The sequence below is a fragment of the Carassius gibelio genome, chromosome A9 (assembly GCF_023724105.1).
Source record: "Carassius gibelio isolate Cgi1373 ecotype wild population from Czech Republic chromosome A9, carGib1.2-hapl.c, whole genome shotgun sequence".
Taxonomy (NCBI): domain Eukaryota; kingdom Metazoa; phylum Chordata; class Actinopteri; order Cypriniformes; family Cyprinidae; genus Carassius; species Carassius gibelio.
The window spans coordinates 16,474,363-16,496,758 of NC_068379.1; the positions used below are offsets into that span (position 1 = coordinate 16,474,363).

Genomic DNA, 22,396 nt, shown 5'->3' on the forward strand with positions numbered 1-22,396 from the left:
AGTCATGCTGAGATTTGGCCGCTGCAGTTGCCAAAACACCCTTTGACTGATTTTGAAGTTCTTTCATCTCAGCTGAAAGACAGATAGCTATATAATTAAAAGACGGTATCCTCTAATATTCAACGTGCTGTTAAAATAGCTTCACCGTATGGTCCTCCTCTCCATTCATGAATTCATAAATCATTTGGCTTATACAGCTCATTCATGTCAGCAGTATTTACTAGCCAGCCTAGGAGAAGGCTTTTTCAAAAAGTGGACAGTTTTGCATTTCCCCCCTCATTTTGTATTTAATTATGAGATTTTTTCATTCCGGTGACTTTTTATGAACTATTTTCCTGGATATTTTGTCTGTTGGTCTCTTAACAAGATTTATTTTTGATGCACTGAAAATATTTGCTTCAATGTTTCCAAACGCACACACACACATTTCACAAGAGACTAAAAACAGAATCCTTTTAAGGAACTTTAACATTATTAAAATACAAGTTAAACTCCTCTCATCATCATCTTCCTCATTCCCTGTCCTCTCTCTCTGTCAGGGTCTTTTTGCTTGTTGCTGTATTTCTCTTGACACCTATGGAATGTGAGCTCTTTTCAGTGCCTGTTTTCTATATATTAAATCAGCTCACAGTCTCCCCTAAAAAGGCCTATTAAACAAAGTAACAAATTATACAACAAACACTTAAAAAAACCTGAATTATTCTTAAACAGTATTATAATAATGAGGTCTGTATTGCTCAGAACATACAAATGTAATGTGGAGGTCTAACCACAGAGGTGTGTGTGTTATCTCTCTCACACTGTCTCCAGCTCCGGAGCGCCTTATAACCGCTTTATAAGCACCGCTGCACGCGCTGCGGGGAGCGACACGGAGACGGACCGATCCGATCCGGGGGCTCGTGTCCACAGGGAGACCGAACGCCGTTTTCCGGAATATTTACACCAGTCGTCGAGATCAAGTTTTCAGTAGCGTGAGATCAGATAGGTCGCGCTGTTTTCCAGGATGTTATAGCTCATCAGTCAACCTGTGCAGAAGGGATTTCTGCTTCGGGTAAGCGACTAAATTCTCGCTTCAGTGGATGAAGAGGCCCTGAACATAACGATGGCTCGCTGCCCAAGCGAATCTGAGGAGATAACGATAAAACAGCATCATTAACGCACGCTGTTCGCCTCTGCGCCGCGGATTTCGCTGGCGCTTCCTCAGACAGACACATCATCACTTTGATGCGCAGGTACGCGGTTACACAACCTACTGTGTTTTGATGCGTGCTGTATAAGAGATGTGTCTTGTGATTCAGCAGTTTTAATGCCTGATTACACCTCATGGTTGACTTCCATTTGAATATCTCTCATTTTAGCGCGGAAATATTTTTGTATATGTAAATGTGCATTTGCGGGTCTGACTCAGAGTTTCAGGAATGCATAGGCTATGATGGGTTATGTTAAATTAGCGTGCTGATTCTCTGCACATCGTGATGTGTGGACACATGACGGAGGGAATTCCCTGCGTTATCTGATAGCGCTGCACGCGAGTCGCGAGAAGAGCCGCCACGGCTCTGTGGAACTTGTGCGCGCGCTTCACCTGCAGATAAACAAAATTAATGTGATGTGTCTGTTGCATCGCACCTAGTGGCTCGAGAGAAGCTCGAACTCTTAACACGTAATACACGCTTCTGCTGAGTAATACAAAGATATTACATTTATTTGTTTATTTATTTATTTGAGTGTTTTTGACAGCATAGACTACGTTTAAATAAATGCACCAGTAAATAATTATTATTGTAATTATATAATATTTATTTTAATTATATTATAAATAAATAAAAAAGGCTGATAAAATGATATTTGATGATAGATGAAGTTGACTGAATTCCTCCTCCTCTAAGCGTTGGGAGTATATTTTACATAAGGGCAAATTATATATAATTAATTAATTATATATAAGCTACTCTTCAGTTAGATTTTTAGCAACGATAAAAGTTATATGACTAGTTAGCTGGATTGTCTTTATGCCAAAGAAATGATAACAAACAGGTCGCGTTCGCGTTATGAGGTAACCATAGCAACAGTAAGATGATCTCGATTGTTCTTTTGCAATATATATATATTTTTTTAATATTATGAACTTGCCATTGCCACAAGATTTCTATATATTAGAAAGAATATTCTGTTTAAAAAGTATCCTAAAATAATTGGCATATAGCTTTCTGAGTAGCTATGTGCAAGATTAAATATCAGTACAAATGCCTATAAAAATCCCTTTAAAAAATCAGTTCCCTGAAAGTCACTGCATCATTTTCACGCAGATTTTGATATCCTTATTACTGATGCTGCAGTACTCCCCCAGTCATTCTGTATTCATAAGGCTGCATCATATTTCCATTTAGCAGATTGAAGGGTGAGATGTGAGGGAAAGCAGGAGACGGTAGATTGTTTGATTATATCTATTATTTGTGTCATATGAGAAAGACCCCATATCATTTGTAGTTTCTAGTATTATTCCCTGCAACAGTTTGTGAGAAACCAGTTTAACAAAAAGCTTAATGATTATATGCTTTCAATATTTGTAAAATATTATAAAAATTTGTTTGGAGGTGTGTAAACCTGCACAGACACTGTACGCTGTATTTATGCATAGGTGAACAGACCTCATTTACTATTTAATGGGCTGTAATATCAGGTGTCATCCGCATGCAAACCCTGCAGAAACTCTCTGTGCTGACATCACCTCCTGCAACACTCTCATACACACATGCATGCTCACTAATGCATTTTTTCGGACATTCAATACACTGCCATTCTGCAGTGTAAGACTTCTAATTAAAACTGTTGCAAGCAGCAAGTGTGCATACTGCACACACAATTTACATTTTAAAGGGGGGGTGAAATGCTCGTTTTCACTCAATCTCCTGTTAATCTTGAGTTCATATAGAGTAGTACTGCATCCTTCATAAATCCAAAAAGTCTTTAGTTTTATTATATTCATAAGAGAAAGATAGTCTGTACCGATTTTTCCCGGAAAAACACGAACGGCTGGAGGCGTGGCGTGTGGGCGGAGCTAAAGAATCACAAGCGCGAATAGGCTTTTGCGTAGAGAGCGTTTGGAAGCTGTGACATTACCGTGAGGGAAAAACCATCATCCAAAACAAACCATGGCTTACAGTCAGATTCAGCCGTTTATTTATGATCCAGAATGTTTTATATATTTTGGTTAAGTTTGTTTCCTATACCAGCTGTAAAAAAAATGTCTAGTAAATCTGTTATTGATTTTAGTCTTATTTTAGTCGACTAAAATACCAAGCAATTTTAGTCGACTAAAATAAGACTAAAATTAAAACGAATTAGATGACTAAAACTTGACTAAAACTAAAAAGAATTATAGTCAAAAGACTAAGACTAAAACTAAATTGAAATTTCGTGTCAAAATTAACACTGCTTGTGACAAACCGGAAGGAGTATTTTGGGAACAAAAATACTCCTTCAAACGTACAACTTATTTTTTTAAACTTTGTCCATGTTTAGCATGGGAATCCAACTCTTTAACAGTGTAAAAAACTCAGTATGCATGAAATAGCATTCCCCCCCCCCCCCCCCTTTAATAAAGGATAGGAAATAAAAAAAACAGAGTTGATTATTAAAGGCTACGTGGTGTAGACAGTGCAAAACAAAGTAACAAAATAATCAGTTATTGCTTACCTCAAGTATTTTCATGCTAAACTTCTTTAATTTATTTGTATGGCTGCTTGTTTGGGAATTCCCTTAGTGCATTTTAACCACTGAGTGGTTTAGTTAGACAGAAACAGGCCTTTAGAAAGTTTTCCTGCGTGGCTTGCCAATAAATATTCTATGATGATCAAATGACTCTCATGAGCTGATTGTTTTCAGGGAATCAAAAACATTTACAGCACAACTAGTATAGTTCATGAGTTCAATTCATGAACAAATGACTCCTAACTGGTTCCTTTAACAAATAGTTCAAAAAGACGTTAGAACTCAGGTGTCACTGGTTGGAATGTCATCTACTGTAATCGTTTACTGAATTAACCATGTGTTATTATTTGACTAAATCTAAAAACTGAAACAATTAAAATAATTTAAAAAAAGGCGTAATACAAAAAAATATATAAAAATTTGATGAAAACAAGTTAACGTGACCTTAAAAATGATAAAAGTTTAAAAAAAATTTATAGGTAAATTAAAGTACTAGTAATACAAATGCTACCTTTATATAGCAATTTTCTAGGCACAGTGTTTTACATTGTGAGGTGGGATCTCCTCATCTACCACCAGTGTGTGGCATCCACCTGGATGATGCGACGGGAGCCATAGTGCTCCAGAATGCCCACCACACTCCAGCTTATGGATGGAGAGGAGACAGAGTGATGAAGTTAAATCAGTAGATATGAGGATGATTAGGAGGCCATGATGCTCAGAGGCAAATGGGCAGATGCCGAGGTCTCACCTCTACTCTTTTCGAAAGACACCCTGGGATTTTTAATGACCACAGAGAGTCCGAACCTCTGTTTAAAGTCTCTGTTTAAAGTCTTATCCAAATGACAATGTTTTTTGACAGTATAGCTTTCCTGTCACTATACTGGGGCTCTAGGACCCACACAGAACACAGGGTGAGCACCCCCTAAATAAATAAATAAATAATAAATTAAATATATATAAAAAATATTAATTGCTATAAATAATAAACTGCATAACAAATGATTCCAACTTAAACTTTTTTTTTTTTTTTTTTAGAAAAAATAAAAGCTAAAACAAAATAATAAATAAAACTATAGTATAAACGGTTCTAAAATTACTTGGGAATTAACAATCTGCTATATTGGTTAGGGAAAACATGATTTGTTGAACTGCAAGTTATTGCTTTCAGTGGTGTACATCTCAAAATGAATTGAGATATGTGTACTCAGGGCTCGTGAAATTGATCAGTGTCATACATTATAATAACTGTTCACATAAAACTAATAATTGTAGTATTTTATCTTTACTGACCTTTCTCTTTCTGTGTTCCTATTTCTCTTTGTCACTTTCCTTACCATTATCCATATCATTTTCAAACTTCTTACTCTTCTTATTCATTAGATTCCAAAGTCCCTTATTGCAGAGATATCGGAGTTAGTTATATTAGTTTTTTTCCCGATGTGTATTCATAGACAGAGTGTGATCTTCTCTTAGGAGCTGAGAAGGACTGTGTTTGCTAGTTGGAACCCTTTGACCGGTCAATGGAAAGAACTGAGCTCTTTTAGATTCATGAAAGATTAATTAAATACCTTATTCTCAAATCGTTAAGGTCAATTGCCATTATCATAGCCAAGTGCTCTAACAGACATCAAGCCTATCTGGTCCATCACCTCTGTGTCCAGACAATTACAGTTCAGCTCAGGTCTGATCCGGGGTTCAGTTCAGGGTTCTCTTATCATTTCCGCTTTTTCCTCAGACTCACCCAGTCTATAGACGTGCTTCCACGCAGTTGCCACCATTCGCCCTTCTCTGACCACAGCAGTTCTCCCATCCAGGCCCCGCTCCGGCCCGGCGTCAGGCATGGCGCCTCAGGGGCGGGATCACCTGGCCTCACGGGAGACTGCAGGTCGTAGACGGAGCCCAAATGTGCGGTACACACTCAGCCCGGAGAATCTTCGCAGCTTAGCGGAGCGTGGTGGAGCCCCGCATGCTGGAGTAGGACTCCTCAGAGCCAACAGCGATACAGACTTGGTCAGTTCTCAAGGGCGATCCTCACTCACAGCTTCTACTTTAGAGTTCACTCTGGGCCGGGGACAGAACTTGGTCATCTCATGGGATATTAAGGAAGAGGTGGATGCCACAGACTGGATTGGCATGTACCATATAGGTAAGAATTGTTGGTGTTGTGACTAGCATCAATCTTCCAATATATATATGTATGTATGTATGTATGTATGTATAAATGAAGAGTCATTGAAAGAATCAAAAGTCATTGAAACTTTAATTTAAACACCGTGGTAATCAAACACATTCACATTTATTAAAAAAAATTACATTTATCCAAGGCAACTTACAAATGAGCGATACAACAAATCAATGAATCTAAAGAGGCAATTACATAAGAAGTAGCATAAAATTGCTCAGAAATGTACAGCTACAACAGTAAGCAGTAATATTGTGCAAGTAGAATATAAATTATAGGCAGCAGGACTCTACCAGACATGCCGTTAGACATGTTTACTAGATGTTGGCAGACAGATCCATTCACCCTCTGTGCCCTTCAGTCCTCCTCCTTGAACACTAAGATCACAATCCTCAATGTCATGCAAAAATATGAGACTAGAGCAAAGTGATACATCTGGGCACAAAGCCACTAACTGTAGAATTGAAGGCCAGCAAAACTTTACCTGTACAAAGGTCTTGTTCCTAAGGGTCTCTAGGTTTCTACAGCGAAGCAGACATTCTGTAATGGCAATGTAATTTGTCTCTCATTTGCCCCCAGTCCTGTGTAATGTAATTTACAGAGCCACTTCAGATTCTAGTGAAATTTGTCCTCATTATGAGGTGCTGTTTTGCTGATTGGGTTTATTCTACTTCCTGTACCATTGAACCACCTAAAATAAATAAGGACAAGGCATAGATCCAGAATGGATTCAGTGTCAACTGTTAGAAACATTTACGCACACACAAATGCATTTTTTTTTCTCTCAGATGAGACCTGTCCATCAAATATGTGGGACTGCAAGAACCGTGGGGTTAATGGGACACAGTGTGGTCAGATTGTCTGGAGGCTGGAGGCAGGGCCGTACTTCCTTGAAGGTGAATGACACCACAGCCAACAACTGACTCCATTTTGATGTTGTATAATATTTAATGGAATAGGAGGTTAGACACAAGTATTGATACCGATTTTTGAAATTGGATTAACTTGTTTTACATTCTTGGTGCGTTCATCTTGAAATACTGAGCATGTTAGAAGTACTTAAGGTTATAAATATGAAATGTAATTTTCTTTTTTGGTATAAAATATTCATGCCGACTCGACAAGTATGGCGGGCAGATTTGACATGCTGGTTATCTCTTCTAGCTGAAACAAGGATCTGTTTTAAGTACTACCATGGAGTAAGCGGTGCGCTGAGAGCCACAACTCCCTGCATCACAGTCAAGAACCCCAGAGCCTCGGTCAGTTAAGAGTGTGTCAGTGTGTGCAGACATTAGTCTTTTTATTAACATTATAACAAAAACACAAGTGCTTGGTTTTCGATGTAATTTTATGTAAATTGGTTGACATAAAGACAATAAACGCTAAAACATTTTCAGTGCATTCATCACGCTGGAAATGGAAGGTCAAGCACATTGTGTGATAAGGCATCCAACACAGTAGTTTTTGACTGTGCATATATAAAATACAAAATTAATACTGTGCTGTAGCTACTTTAGCTTTCTTGTTTACTACAGCCCAGAATATGATTGGTAAAGGTTATAGAGTACTGTACATGAGGTGCCAAGAGCTAAATGGCTATTTGACTGCATCCTCACATCTGTATATTTGGAGGTCGGACATTTCTCTGTTCCCGTAAGTGCGGGCCATTTGTCATGTCATTGGATGAATATAGGGAGCTTAGTCATATACATATGGGAGCTCCTTACCTCCTTAACATACTTATTATTTATCGCTGTGAGTCTGTGTTTATTACATAAGAAGGCCAGGTGTATGTTACCACTCATGAGTGTTTCTTCCAGGTCGACGGTCAAGGTGAAGGACAGCAAGCTTCAGACAGCAGCCGAAAATTGGTCAGCTTTACCCTATCAGGTATGTTTTCTGTGCATAAGAGATAAAAGGCAATGATGATTTATACTCTTCAAATAACTGCCAGTGACATATAATGCTGTTATCCTGTTGGCAGAATTATTCAAGATGTTTTTATGTCTGTTGTTTGTTTCAGATATCCGGGCTGTGGGGCTGAAGAAGGGGATGTTTTTTAACCCAGACCCTTATTTGAAGATGAGCATTCATCCAGGCAAGAGAAGTTGCTTTCCAACATTTTCTCACCATGGCCAAGAGAGACGATCTGGCATCACAACTAACACTACTGATCCTTTGTGGCATGGAGAGGTGATGCACACATACACACAGAGGGAAACAAACTCAATAAAGCAGGACATGAAAATATAGACACTTTCACAGTCAAATAAACAACTACTGAAACAGTTCAGATAAAGAATGTGTTTTTCCCCAATCTTTCTTTGTTTTTCCATCTAGAAACATACTTTTGTGGCTCTTATGACAGACGTCTTAGTGATTGAGGTTAAAGACAAGTTTGCTAAAAGTCGGCCAATCATAAAGCGCTTTTTGGGTCAACTGATCATTCCAGTGCAGATGTTGCTGGAGAGACACGCATCAGGGTGAGCATCATGGAAGCATCTCATCTAATCATCACTACACTATAACGTCTGATTTACAGTGGGCATAGAAATAAATCACCCCCCTTTAAAATAATCACATTTGGTTGCTTTGCAGCCTGAAATGAAGACAGACGCAGTTTTTGTTTTATCAAACTGTATTTGCTCAGTGCAACTTATAACATCCAAGTGAAAGACATAACACAAACATGTCAGAAAAAAACACGCACAAAAAAACAGAATAACTGAGTTGAAAAAAGGGACGTGGGAGTGTGGGGTTGGGTTATGAGCACTCTTCGCAAACTAGTCTATAATCCATTTAAAATGTACAACTTTGTTTTTTGGGAATTTGAGTTTTGGGAATGACTCGGTAAATTAATGCAGGATTCGCTCTCAACGTAGCAGTGATTGACACAGTGATAACCATAGCAGTAGACGGGACAAAATATGTATTCAGTAATTTCAGAAGGAGACTCGATTATTTCGGGAACCTGGTAGTTTTATTGCAAAACTATACAAAAACAAGAAAAGTACAAATGAGAAATGAGAAAACTAGAGAAGGCTGACTATGATCAGCTTCGTTCATTTCGTGAGATAAGCCTACTCTTCAGCTGAATTAGAAAAAAATCTCTTCTCATTTGAGCATGTCCATGTAATATCTGAGTGAGAGCAGAGGCCATTTATAAAAAAAACATTTTATATTTTAAAACGCGAGATTTCGAGATTCAAGATTTTGTGTGAGTGAAGGAAATCCGCTTGCGAGTGGAGATATTCGTCCTTGCGCATTACATGGATCATCACGTAACATAATGAGCACTTCATATTGTCATATATCACTGTATAGAAACTGCCTAAAATTAAGTACAAAGAGGAGAAGAAAGGGACCCTATAGGCATCTGCACATGCTAGGAGCCGACACTGCCGGATGCAGTTAGATATTTACATGCAGTTTTTAAATTGTTATGGCAAGAAATCTGGTTAGGGTGGGGTGGTCACCTTGGGGTGTCCAGCCAAATTTTGGTGGGGGGCTGGTGCCACCCCTGGCCACCTTGTAGACACGCCCCTGCGTACCAGGACATTCACCTTTTCCTCCTTCAAACACAGTGTGCTCAGTTTAGCTGTGTGATTTTGGTTGTTCTCATGTTGGAAGATAAACCCTCTTCCCTTTGACAACTTTCTGGCAGAGAGCAGCAGATTTGTGATATTGTTGTCACGTTCACGCAATGACCACTCTTTGTCATAAATTCCTGCATCTGCTTCAGAGTTGCTGTAAGCCTCTTGGTCGCCTCTCTGACCAGTTTTCTTCTGGCTCTTTCATCCAGTTTGGAGTGACGTCTAGATTCAGGGAGGGTCTGTGTTGTACCAAATACCTTCCATTCTTTATAATAGACTTCACTGTGCTTCTAGGTATTGAGAAAGCCTTTCAAATTGTTTTGTATCCTGACTTGTGCCTGTCCACAACTTTATCCCTGAGATATTTTGCTGAGCTGATCAAAATGACCGCAGCTGATCACTGATGAAAGTCAAATGGTTCTGTGTGCGATTGAAAAGGTCATTAACTCATTAGTCAGTTTTAGGACGGGGGTGATCCTTTTTCCAACTCCATGATTCTGACTGATTATTTTTGTATTTCTCTCTTACATGTGGGTGTTCTATCTTCAACTTGGATGTTATAAGTTACACTGAATAAATCCAGCTGGATAAAACAAAATGGTGTCTGTCTTCATTTCAAGCTGCAAAGCAACAAAATGTGATTATTTTAAAGGAATGTGGTTTTCTATACCTACTGTATGTAAAAAAATAATAATAAAAAAATTCTCAGCATAAAGACTGCTATTAGTCACAATATAACTAATCAGTAATTCAGTACTTTACAAAAGTTTGGGTTTGGGAAGATTTAAAAAAATGTTTTTGAAAGGATTCTCTTATACCCACCAAGACTACATTTATTTGATCAAACCGTAAAACAGTAATGTTGCGAAATTATTGCAGTTTAAAATATCTCTTTTTGATTTTAATATAATTTAAGATGTTATGTATCTCTGTAATGGCGTAGCCGAATTTTACTCTGCAAGGATACATTAAATTGATTTGGCAATAAAGACATTTGTATAATGTTACAAAATGTTTCAAATATATGCTGTTTTTTTTTTTTTTACTTTCTATCAATTAAAGAATCTCAGAAAGAAAGAAAAAATGGTTTACACAAAAATATCAAACAACAGAACTGTTTACAACATTGATAACAATAAGAATTTTCCTTTTTTATTTCCTTTTTTTGACACTGAAGACTGGATTAATGGCTGCTAAAATGATTTGCCATCATAAGCATGAATTACATTTTATAATCTATAAAATAGACAGCAGTTATTTTAAATTGTAACTATTTCACACTATTGTTGTTTTACTGTATTTTTGATCAAATAAATGCCTTCTTGGTGAGCATATTAGACTTCTTACAAGAACATAAAAAATCTTAGCAACCCCAAACCTTATAACAGCGCTCTATGTGTGTAACTAAACGTGTGTTTATATGACTTCAGGAACCAATCACTGAGCTTCTCTCTATGTCGTCGTTTGCCCACTGATCATGTGAGTGGTCAAATGCACTTTAAAGTGGATGTCACATCTATAAGCCAAGATGGTAAGATCACATACACATTTACGCTGACTAAGCTGTTCATTTTCCATGGTTTCAAAAATTAGTTTATCCACTTCTCATAGACATTTTCCCTGAGACGATTCTGGGGGGAGCAGCCCTCAATGGAGCTCCTGGAACCCCTTCGGATGATGAAGATCTGCCTCATCCTCTCCCCGTCCTATCAGCAGGCCCTTCCCCCACTGGATCCCTGGGGTCTCATAGAAATGGGGAAGTGAGCAACATTCCCTCCCCAGACACAGAGATGCATGGTACCACCCTGGACAATGAGGCCCCTTCTTCTCCTGACCCGCTCCAGGGTTCTTTCAGTGAGCAGCTTGATGCCACTGATGCCTCTGAGGGCCCGGGAGATCTACGATCCAGCTTTCCCACACATTCGAGCCTCAGCGCTATGTTGCATATTGACTCAGATGAAGATGAGGAGAGGACCGCTGCTACAGAAGCTACATCACCAACAGTTAATGGTGCTTCAAGGACTCAAAACACCCCCCCAAAACCACCAATTACAGAACCCGCGTTTGAAAGAACTGTAGAGGAACCTCCAGAAGAGGCTGAGCTGGAGTCTGAAACAGAGACTCTGAATATAGAAACAGAGGTGGCTCCTGGGTCAGAGGTCATGCCGAGTTCAGTGGCCCCTGAGGTGGAAACTGCCAGTGTGTTAGTGAGGCAAAAGGAAGAGGAGGAGGAGGAAGAGGGGCTGGCACCCAGTGAGGAGCTGGCAACTGAAGTAGATATTTCTTCAATGGCATCTGACTGCTGCCCGGGCCTTATGTCTGCCTCTCAGGTCAGTTGCAGATTTACAGAAATATTTTTTGTTTGTTTTTTTCATGCCTTTAAATATAAAAATTAATAAAGTAAAAATAATATTATGGATACAAAAACAGAAATGTATGAACAGCATTTTAATGTACCTTTGACTGAATTAATAGATAGAGCAAAATAATAAGTATCACATGATTTTAGTGTTGGTTCTTCTGGTCCTTGGAGTAGACCTGAACTGTTTGATGGCAGTAAATACAAAGAGAGGGAAGGTAATTATTCTCTATGAATGTGATCTTTATAGGAGGCTGAACTGGGGGCGGAGGCAGCCATTGATCCAGGGGGAGAAGATCTTTCAGATGAACCACCCACAACTTATGAGGTTGCTGAAGAAACCGTTCCAAACAATGAGCTACGGAGGGACACCCCAAAACCGCAGTCATCAGCCAATGAGGAAGAGGAATGTGAAGATGTGACAGAGGACACAATGTCCAGAAGATGGAGCCTGGAGGCAACAGCCGGTGTGTCACAAGAGGATGAAGAAGAAGAAGAGCTAATGCCATCAGTAGATGGAGAATCTGTGGACTCTGAGACCTTCGTTACTGAGACAGAATCAGAATTAGGTATTTACAGAAGGATTGAGCTGACCTTCACTAGACAATTCATTTTAAGATGAAAAATAAAATCTAATTTGAGCTAAGAAATACATCCTGATGCTTTATGTAAAAATCTTGCAGGTGTCCCTCAGATCAACGGAGATCAGCCTATTTGTTCTTTGCCATCTATAAGACAAGACGTTCACCGATACCAGCGTGTGGACGAGCCCTTGCCCCCCAGTGAGTGTGTGTATGTGTTTTTGCACATCTGCATGTGCTTTTATGTCACTTTTGTGTGTGTAAATACTTTGCATATGTGTTTAGGTGTTTGTTGACAGTTTCAACAAATTACTGTATGTCATTTGGCTTGACAATTTAATTAGGCACCATCACACTCCTTTTCCACCTTTCTTTCCTCAGACTGGGAGGCTCGTATTGACAGTCATGGCCGCATCTTCTTTGTTGATCATGTGAACCGCACCACCACATGGCAGAGACCCACTGGCCCACCAGCTCCTCAGGGTCTGACCCACTCCAGCTCTGTACTGCAGATGGAGCAACTCAACGCAAGGTTAGGTTTATTTATATATATATATATATATATATATATATATATATATATATATATGTTGACAGGAATTACCACTTCATATTACAAAGCTGAAAATCTAACATTTGACTGAGAGGACACACCCAGCAAATATAATGGTCTAATGTTTTTGTGAATCAGTTTATAACATTCTATGAACATTCTTCAAAGGCTTTAATCTCTTTGAACCATACATTAACATTCCCATAATGTTCTTAAAACCAAAAATGGCAAATGGAAGTTGAATTGTTATAACCAGAAGTGATTAATTCATTGAACTTATTTTTTACAAAAAAAAAAAAAAATAGCTGAATCCTTGAAATCTCAAAAAATCTTGTATTGTGACAAGATGAATTGAATGGAAAATTGTACAAAGTAATACATTTCTGAATGTGTGATAACTGTATTGTCTCTCTGGCAGGTATCAGAGTATCCGTAGAACAATGACCAGTGAAAGGTCTGAGGAACAAAGAGTGGAGGAGCCTCCTTCTGAAGAGACAGACCTGCTGCCCCACTCTGTCTGTGGTAAGCTGACAGTCTAATTGAGAATCATGATAGTGTTTGGGAATGTAAATGATCACTATGCTGAGATAAATGTAAGATGGAATAGTGTAGGAAGAATACAAGTTTTGTGTTCAGTCTGCGTTTGTTGATTTGTGTGTTCTCGTGTAGAAAACCGAAGGGATGGCTTTATGGGTCAAGCCAGCTCTCGTTCTCGTCTGGCTTTGCTGCTTCAGTCTCCTGGTGCAAAGTTCCTCTCCAGTCCAGACTTCTTCTCTGTTCTGCATTCGAATTCTGTGAGCTAAAGCACACAGTGACACAGATAACAGAGCTTACACGCACACCTCAAACTAAGCTGATAATGTATTGCTGGCATTATTACAATGCTATGGAGCACATTATGTGTGTGGGGGGAACAAGAGAACTTGTCGTGTATATATATATATATATATATATATATATATACAGTATTAGATGTTTCCACTATTTTACATTTTGTCACATCCATGTCTTTGTGTTTCTTACTCTGTTTTTCTGTGCTATGTTTTTGTCTTGCTTTAAATGAGGACTCCTGAGTCATATAACAAATATGTTCACTTCTTATATTCAAACACTGAAGTTCTCTTAAGTCATTTATACTGCATTCAGTAACTGTTGCAAATTGTTGCAAAATGGCACTAATTTGCTATTTTAACTTGTGTTGATATGAGAGAAATTGTAGAATAAAATAAAACTTGTAAGTAGCAGGTGGTATGTTGCCACAGAAAATGGTAATGTATCCATGTCAGGTTTTAAATGCACAGTGACTCGACTGACCAATCAGAATCAATTATTAAAGTAGCGGTTCAATGATTATGCAGTGTTTTTTTGTTGTTGTTTCCCTTCAGAGTGCCTATCGCATGTTCACGAGTAACACATGTCTGAAGCATATGATCAGTAAAGTCCGACGGGACGGACAACACTTCGAGAGGTACCAGCACAACCGGGACCTTGTTAACTTCCTCAATCTGTTCTCCAACAAGCAGCTGGAGCTGCCACGGGGCTGGGAGATGAAACATGACCACACAGGGAAGGTGCGTGTTTGTGTTTTCTCTCTCCATCAAGAACTGTGCACCTGTTCTTTCTTAGGGGACTCTAGACCTGCATATGAGTATTCTGAGGGGACAAACTGAAACTGGAAGCTGAGTTTAGGATGTTCATGCAGGCCCATCTGGCTTGTCTTCTCAATGCTTCAATTAGTGTCTTTTAACAGAAAAAATGAACAGATGCTTGTCTTATTGATTCTAATCGGCCTGTCCATTCTGCACACTTCTGCTGATGTTTCACAGACGGTTCTTTGCTCACACTCTCTCTCTCTATGTGTTTATGGACCACAGCCCTTCTTTGTGGATCATAACTGTCGTGCCACAACATTTATTGACCCACGGCTGCCCTTACAGAACTCCCGGTCCAGCGGGCTGCTGGCTCACCGACAGCACCTGTCCCGCCAGCGCAGCCACAGTACAGGAGATGTGAGAAATCTTATTGCTCCTGGGCATGTTTTTAATGTGCCGTCTAGTTACCTAGTTTCTCTAACACTAATACTGAATTAATTTCTTGCATCTAAAAAACTTAAATCAGGCATTGTTGTTATGAAAATACAAAGATATTATGAAGCCTCCTCTCATGTTTCAGGTAGCAGACGACTCTCGCTCTCCGAGTCCTGTCCAGGGCCGGTCGTCCAGAAACAGTCAGTATCAGGACTTGGTGCCTGTAGGTGAGTGTGCACTCATGTGTTTACAGTGTGCACACACTGACAAATCATCACATTACACATCTGTGTTTTTACAGCTTATAATGAGAAGATTGTCGCCTTTCTGCGACAGCCCAACATTTTTGAGATTCTGCAAGAGAGACAGCCAGAGCTCGTGAGAAACCACTCGCTTAGGTACATTCTTCTTCAGTTTGAGGTTTCAACAACAGATGTTAGCGGAATGCAGAATTTCATACTGTGCATTTAAGAGATTGTGCTACAGTAATGTACAGTTTTCTTGATATATATCACTATATGGTAAAACATGTTAAATGTTTTTTTGGTTGTGTTTCAGAGAGAAGGTACAGTTCATCCGCAATGAGGGGCCAACCGGGTTGACCCGTCTGTCTAGTGATGCAGACCTAGTTATATTGCTCAGGTTAGTGTCCGCAGCATTTATATCATATTTAATTACAGCTAACCATGTGCCTGATTTCCTTTGCTTGAGATATGCATGCATTAGTTGACTGTTTATGTACTGTACACTACCATTCAAAAGTTTTCTTACTTTCTTTCTTTTTTTTTTTTTTTATAATGATGATCATAATAATAAGAAATATTCTGTGAGCATCAAATCAGTATATTAGAATGGCTTGATGAGCTTTCTTTCAAAAAACATAAAAAAATCTTTAAAACTTAAAACAACCCAAAAATTAGTTATAAAAGGTGTGTACCTATTTTATGATGGCCTGACTTCATACACCTAGCTCAGGTTCGAATACACACACCTGTTACCTGGCCCTTTCTCCTTGCAGCCTGTTTGAAGAGGAAGTGATGTCTTATGTGCCGCCCAATGCCTTACTGCTCTCCAGCTACTCTCATGCCTCCCCACAGAGCTCCCCTGGTGAGACTCACATCTTAACAAAAAATCCCATATTTCCCATATTTCCCCCCTTTTTCCTGCCTTGTATCTTCCATTACAAGTCTTAATAATGAGCTAATGAAAGTGGAAGACCCTGTGGACTAATCTGTATGTTAACCTGATCACGCCTGCGTTTGAAAGTTATTCTGATTGTGATTTTCTTTTAATTATTAGAAGAGCCTTGCATTGTGGATGGATTGCCAAGGTTGGTTTCAATCCACTTTTTAGTCCAGCTATTCACATCTTCTCTTGCTCTCAGGAACTCCACGAGCCAATGCTCGAGCCCCTGCACCCTACAAGCGGGATTTTGAAGCCAAACTAAGAAGCTTTTACCGCAAAATGGAAACCAAGGGCTATGGGCAGGGCCCGGGAAAAGTGAAGTGAGTTCCATCTTTAAACACATTTGATAATTCTCCATCAACAACAAGCATCTGTTGTCTTGAAATCCTGTCTAATATAGTCTAATTTTTTTAACTAAGTAAATGGATAAATGGTCTATGGACTATTTTTCAACTTCAGGTAAACTGGCAGCACCAAATATGGAGCCACTCTAATATGCTTAAATTCATCTGCCCTTCTCTGGATTTCCTGGTTTATTGTGTCCTGATGTGGTTTCCTTATCTTTCTAGGTTAATAATCAGAAGAGATCATCTGCTGGAGGACGCTTTCAACCAGATCATGTGTTATTCTCGCAAAGATCTCCAGAGAAGCAGACTCTATGTCAGCTTTGTTGGAGAAGAAGGGTTAGTAAACCTATTTTCTTCACTTATTGCTTTGACCTATGTTTTATTGAGATCATTTAAGTGATGTTTCTACATCATAACTGTAGCTATGATTCAAATGAAGATGCCCCTGTAGTTCATTTTACATTTTGTAACCTAAACCACATGAAAGTATTATTACATAAATGTGTGCATTATTCAGAAATTGTCAGTGCATTATATAGGTGTCTGCTTTTCTTCAGGCTGGACTATAGTGGACCATCCAGAGAGTTCTTCTTCCTGGTTTCCCGTGAGCTCTTTAACCCATACTATGGACTATTTGAATACTCAGCTAATGACACTTACACTGTGCAGATCAGCCCCATGTCAGCCTTTGTGGACAACCATCATGAATGGTAATCAACCAATGGATGGATGAATTTAATTTACAATCAGTGTCCAAAGGATATTATATATTTTTAGACTAATATTGTCTTCTTTAGGTTCCGGTTCAGCGGACGCATCCTGGGGCTTGCTCTAACTCATCAGTACCTGTTGGATGCATTCTTCACCCGACCCTTCTACAAAGGCCTTCTTCGCATGTACGTCTTCACTTGGAGAACATGAGGATGTAAACTCGGTGTAATTCTGTCTCTTAATATGCAATATATCTCTCTTTGCAGTCCATGTGATTTGAGTGATCTAGAGTTTTTGGATGAGGAGTTTCATCAGAGTCTCCATTGGATGAAGGACAATGACATTGCGGATAAGCTAGACCTCAACTTTACTGTCAATGAGGAGGTGTTTGGACAGGTACTAATGGCTTATGGGTGTGTGTTTGTGTGTGTTGGCTCATAGCATCAGTATATTTAGAGGACTACATTGGGATTTAGCGGATCTCTCAATATTTGATGGTAAATATATGAGCACTATTCAACATTTACATCTAGATTTCCTAAAAGGAAAAATAATCTCTTTAGTGTTCCTGTGGCTCAGTGGTAGAGCATTGCATTAGCAGCGCAAAATGTTATGGGTTCGATTCCCAGGGGAACACGTTAGGTAAAAAATGTTAGCCTGAATGCACTGTAAGATACTTGTAAGCGTCTGCTAAATGCATAAATAAAATAAAATAATATAAGGAAAAGGGCACTTTAAAGACCCAGATTATACACTTAAATTTTTTTTTTTTATTTTAATAGTTTTTCTGTATGTTACTTTTCTAAGTGACATGGTTTTCGCTAGGCAGTTGAAAAAAAAAAAAAAAAAACATTTGCATAGATTTGTACTGAAGTATACAAACATCCTGGCCACAATTTAGGCAACAGCCTAGCAACCACCCAAACCACCATAGCAACACTCTAAGAACCACGCAGAACACTTTAACAATGGAATTAGCACTTGGAAAGTTGTCAGAACAAGCTTATGAGTGCAAATTCAGAACGTTCTTCAGAAATGTAACATCTATTTAGTTGGTCAAGTTTATTGTGAAGTGATATGTGAGTGAACGAGAGGCTTCTTTATGGCAGATTACAGAGCGTGAGCTGAAGCCCGGTGGGTCTGGCATCCCTGTGTCAGACAAGAACAAGAAAGAGTACATTGAGCGCATGGTGAAGTGGCGGATTGAGAGAGGCGTGGCCCAGCAGACCGAGAGCCTCGTGCGAGGATTCTATGAGGTATGACTTCATCTCAATCTGTGAATATTACTGACTCCTGAATGAACTCTGGTTGATCTGAGACCATGTGACTGCGCAGGTGGTGGACATCCGTCTCGTCTCCGTGTTTGATGCCCGAGAGCTGGAGCTGGTCATTGCTGGGACCGCGGAGATTGACCTAGCTGACTGGAGAAACAATACAGAATACAGAGGAGGTATTTTACCGGATTCAGGTGTTGTTTCACACCAGGATATGATACAGCAGCATATCATAACATGACTTTATCTCTTTCTTTGCAGGTTACCATGACAGCCACATAGTGATTCGATGGTTCTGGACTGCAGTGGAGCGTTTCAACAACGAACAGAGACTACGACTCCTTCAGGTATACCCAGAACAGCCTGGGTCTCTTATACTAAATCTGTACTATACTGTAATACACTAAATATACGAAATCTATCACAGTTTCCACAAAAATATTAAGCAGTGTTTTCAACATTGATGAGATTAGAATGATTTTTGAAGGATCATGTGACACTTAAGAAATGGATGGTAAAAACTCAGATTTGCCATCACAGATATAAAATATTTTTTATACATATTCAAATAGAAAAGACTTATCATAAATTGTAATAATATTTCACAACATTGCTGTATTATTGGCCATGTTGGGCATAAGAGATCAAATAAATTTGATTACGGTAAGTCAGTATGTATTTTTTTTGCTTGTTTCCAGTTTGTTACAGGCACTTCCAGCATTCCTTATGAGGGCTTTGCCTCTCTGCGAGGTAGCAATGGCCCACGTCGATTCTGTGTGGAGAAATGGGGCAAAGTGACCTCCCTCCCACGGTATTTCTGAGCTTTTTTATGTGTAGTGTAATCTTACAGTATATTTTATCCCATACTGATTATCAATCAGCTAATGCCATATTGTCTGTATATGTTTGTGTAGGGCTCACACCTGCTTTAACCGTCTGGATCTCCCTCCCTACCCCTCCTTCTCCATGCTCTACGAGAAGATGCTCACTGCTGTGGAGGAGACCAGCACCTTTGGTCTGGAGTGAGCTCCAATCATAGCCAAAGTCCTACTGATAGTTTTTCTTTCCCAATTCCCCAGAGTCTGGCTTACTGTGCAGGCTTTATTCTCATCCCTCACTCTTCCCTGTGACCTTGGTCACCGGTCACTTACATAATAGTTTTGTTGATGGAACTGAAATATGCCATCAAATGACACAACGAGCATGTGCCAACTCCTGCTCTATACTGTATGGACTCAAAAATCTGTGATATCTGCATTTAATTCCTCACACAAAAACAGACTCACACATTCACTGAAATCTGAGCTGGAGTCTTGATCATCTGGTTTTGGTTTTGGGAATGGTCTAGACAAATATTAATCTAGGTTGTAGGGTTTTGCATTTTGTTTTTGAATGAGCTGCTTTTTTAAGTCCAAAGATGTTTCTTTACAGTAATTTAGTCATTCCATTCCATATCTATAGGGTTTGAAAGAACAAACCTGAGGGGTTTTGCTGCAGGGCTTTGTCATGTAGACATGATATCAATCAAGAAGAACTTTTCTGATTGTAGAGGTTTCACTTCTTGTTGGTTTCGAACGGTCTGGTTCTGGAATGATACTGATCTTGGCTGCAGCTCTGCAAACACAATACCTCTTTTTTCATCTTTAAAGAGATTGAAAACACACAAAACAGCATGCACACTTTCTCTTAGAGATTCTTGCACCAAATGTAGTGGTTGTAGAATAGCAACCTGTACGTCCTTGGTTCAAACCGTGAACTAGAAAGTTCCTCTATCACCTCTTGTGCCCTTGAGCAAGACATTTATCAGCAGACTGTTCCAGGGGACTGTAAATGTAGTAATTAACTTTGGCTGGCTTACACTGATTAACTAACAAACACCAACACTCAGTACTTTGTAACATGCACACATTTTTTTAATCCACTTCTCAACCTTTTATGCAAACCACAAATGTTACAAAAAAACTATGAATGTATAAACACTGATCACCATGTGCAATGTGTGCAACAGATTCTTGTGTATCAGGAAAGGTAGATTTGTTCTTCGAGTCCATCATAAGGAGACCTATTGTTCTAAACTGTGTTGACAGACACAAACAGTGGCCTTGAAATTATCTTTATTAAAATGTGTAGTTGGGTAAAGTTAATAACATGGTGATCTGTGCAGTCCACTGGAGTAACTTTAAAAAAGGGCTGCAGTGGTTAAAACCAAAAAAAAGAAAAGAATAAAAGACAAACAAGCTTCTTCTGCTATGGAAAATAAAGGAAAATGAAAGAAGAAGGGGAAAAATGGCATAATAATAATGGAACAATCTCTGAACAGGAATTTCCATTTAATGAACCACAGACAGAAGCTCATCACTAAAATAATGGATGAAAAGGTCCTCATTTTTGGGAGACAACGTTGCAACCCTCGTTTACATACATGTAGTTTCCTTCAGTGGTCCCTTTCTCAAGCCCCCACACACACGCTCAGCAATACATGAAAATCACACATTCACACAACACAAATGCTTATCTGGCCAAAGCATGCATCCTAGGATATGGATTTGTCTTAAAACAGCTCCTTTCTCTATGTAACTGATCTTTGGATAAAATACTGCATGCAGGGTCAACGAAGCAGTACCTGAGTTTGACCCTTAGATGGCGTTGTGTCATAGCTTGATATTGCATGCTGGAATTAGTGAAACAACTGGAGTCCAGATTAGTTTCATTTGCATGAGAAGCTGCTGTTAATTGGGGGTGGGATGGGATTGGGGACAAAAATAAATGAATAAATAATGTCACTTCAATACTTTTCGTACTTCATCTAAGCTGTTATTTAAACTTCATGGGTCACCGATCATGTAAAATGCTGACGAAAGAGCCATCACTTAAAAATAGTTGGTGAAAATGTGAAACTGCATGCGCTCCATGATGTGTTCATATTTGTATATAGCTGTAATATAGGTATGTCAGTCTTGTGCTGTGTTTAAATTATATTTTGCACTGAAGGTACCAGAGATTTAAGAGTTAGTGTGGTCTCTTTTGGGGTTTGTCTTTGTTTGAAATTGTACTTTTCCCGCTGACACCGTACTGGCAGATTTCAAAAGTGTTAAAGCCGTGATTTAAATGTTCTCTTTCTGCTTGGTCAATCAAACTGCACGTCAACTTATTCATTGAGTTCACATTTCCTTGTTCCCAAGTCCAGTTGTCTGCTGTAGTTACAAGAAAAGCCTAAAGCTTCAGACCTGCAAAGTTCCAGATCATTTCACACTGATCGTATTACAAGGTGTAAAACTGAGCCCTTAACACTCACTCAGACAAAAATAAGTACTGCCTACTATACAGTGGAGATCAAAACTAGAGAACAATCTATCTATCTCTGTCTGTCCGTCCGTCCGTCCGTCCGTCCGTCCGTCCGTCTGTCTGTCTATCTATCTATCTATCTATCTATCTATCTATCTATCTATCTATCTATCTATCATTTTATCTGTCTATCTAACTATCTGTCTGTCATTCTATCTATATGTCTGTCTGTCTGTCAGTCATTCTATCTATCTATCTGTCATTCTATCTATCTGTATCTATCTGTCTGTCTATATCTGTCTCTCTGTCTGTCATTCTGTCTGTCTGTCATTTTATCTATCTATCTATCTGTCTGTCATTCTATCTATCTATCTATCTATCTATCTATCTATCTATCTATCTATCTATCTATCTATCTATCTATATGTCATTCTATCTATCTATCTGTCTGTATCTATCTGTCTGTCTGTCTATCTGTCTGTCATTCTGTCTGTCTGTCTGTCTGTCTGTCATTCTATCTATCTGTCTGTCATTCTATCTATCTATCTATCTATCTATCTATCTATCTATCTATCTATCTATCTA

General features: G+C 39.0%; 1 protein-coding gene across 1 annotated transcript; it reads left to right on the forward strand.

The window, feature by feature from the left end:
* Positions 1-700: 700 nt before the first annotated feature.
* Positions 701-21,807, forward strand: LOC128019795 (E3 ubiquitin-protein ligase HECW2). Its single transcript, XM_052606018.1, has 30 exons — positions 701-1,232; positions 5,450-5,860; positions 6,685-6,792; positions 7,061-7,155; positions 7,717-7,786; positions 7,920-8,089; positions 8,237-8,379; positions 10,920-11,020; positions 11,101-11,819; positions 12,099-12,417; positions 12,532-12,630; positions 12,811-12,961; positions 13,401-13,504; positions 13,652-13,776; positions 14,368-14,553; positions 14,857-14,991; positions 15,155-15,236; positions 15,311-15,407; positions 15,568-15,651; positions 16,028-16,116; positions 16,394-16,514; positions 16,764-16,877; positions 17,099-17,251; positions 17,339-17,437; positions 17,519-17,648; positions 18,362-18,508; positions 18,588-18,702; positions 18,788-18,873; positions 19,225-19,337; positions 19,441-21,807. Exons 2-30 carry the CDS (start codon positions 5,554-5,556, stop codon positions 19,550-19,552), a joined length of 4,374 nt encoding a protein of 1,457 aa, XP_052461978.1. The 5' UTR covers positions 701-1,232; positions 5,450-5,553; the 3' UTR covers positions 19,553-21,807.
* Positions 21,808-22,396: the final 589 nt, after the last annotated feature.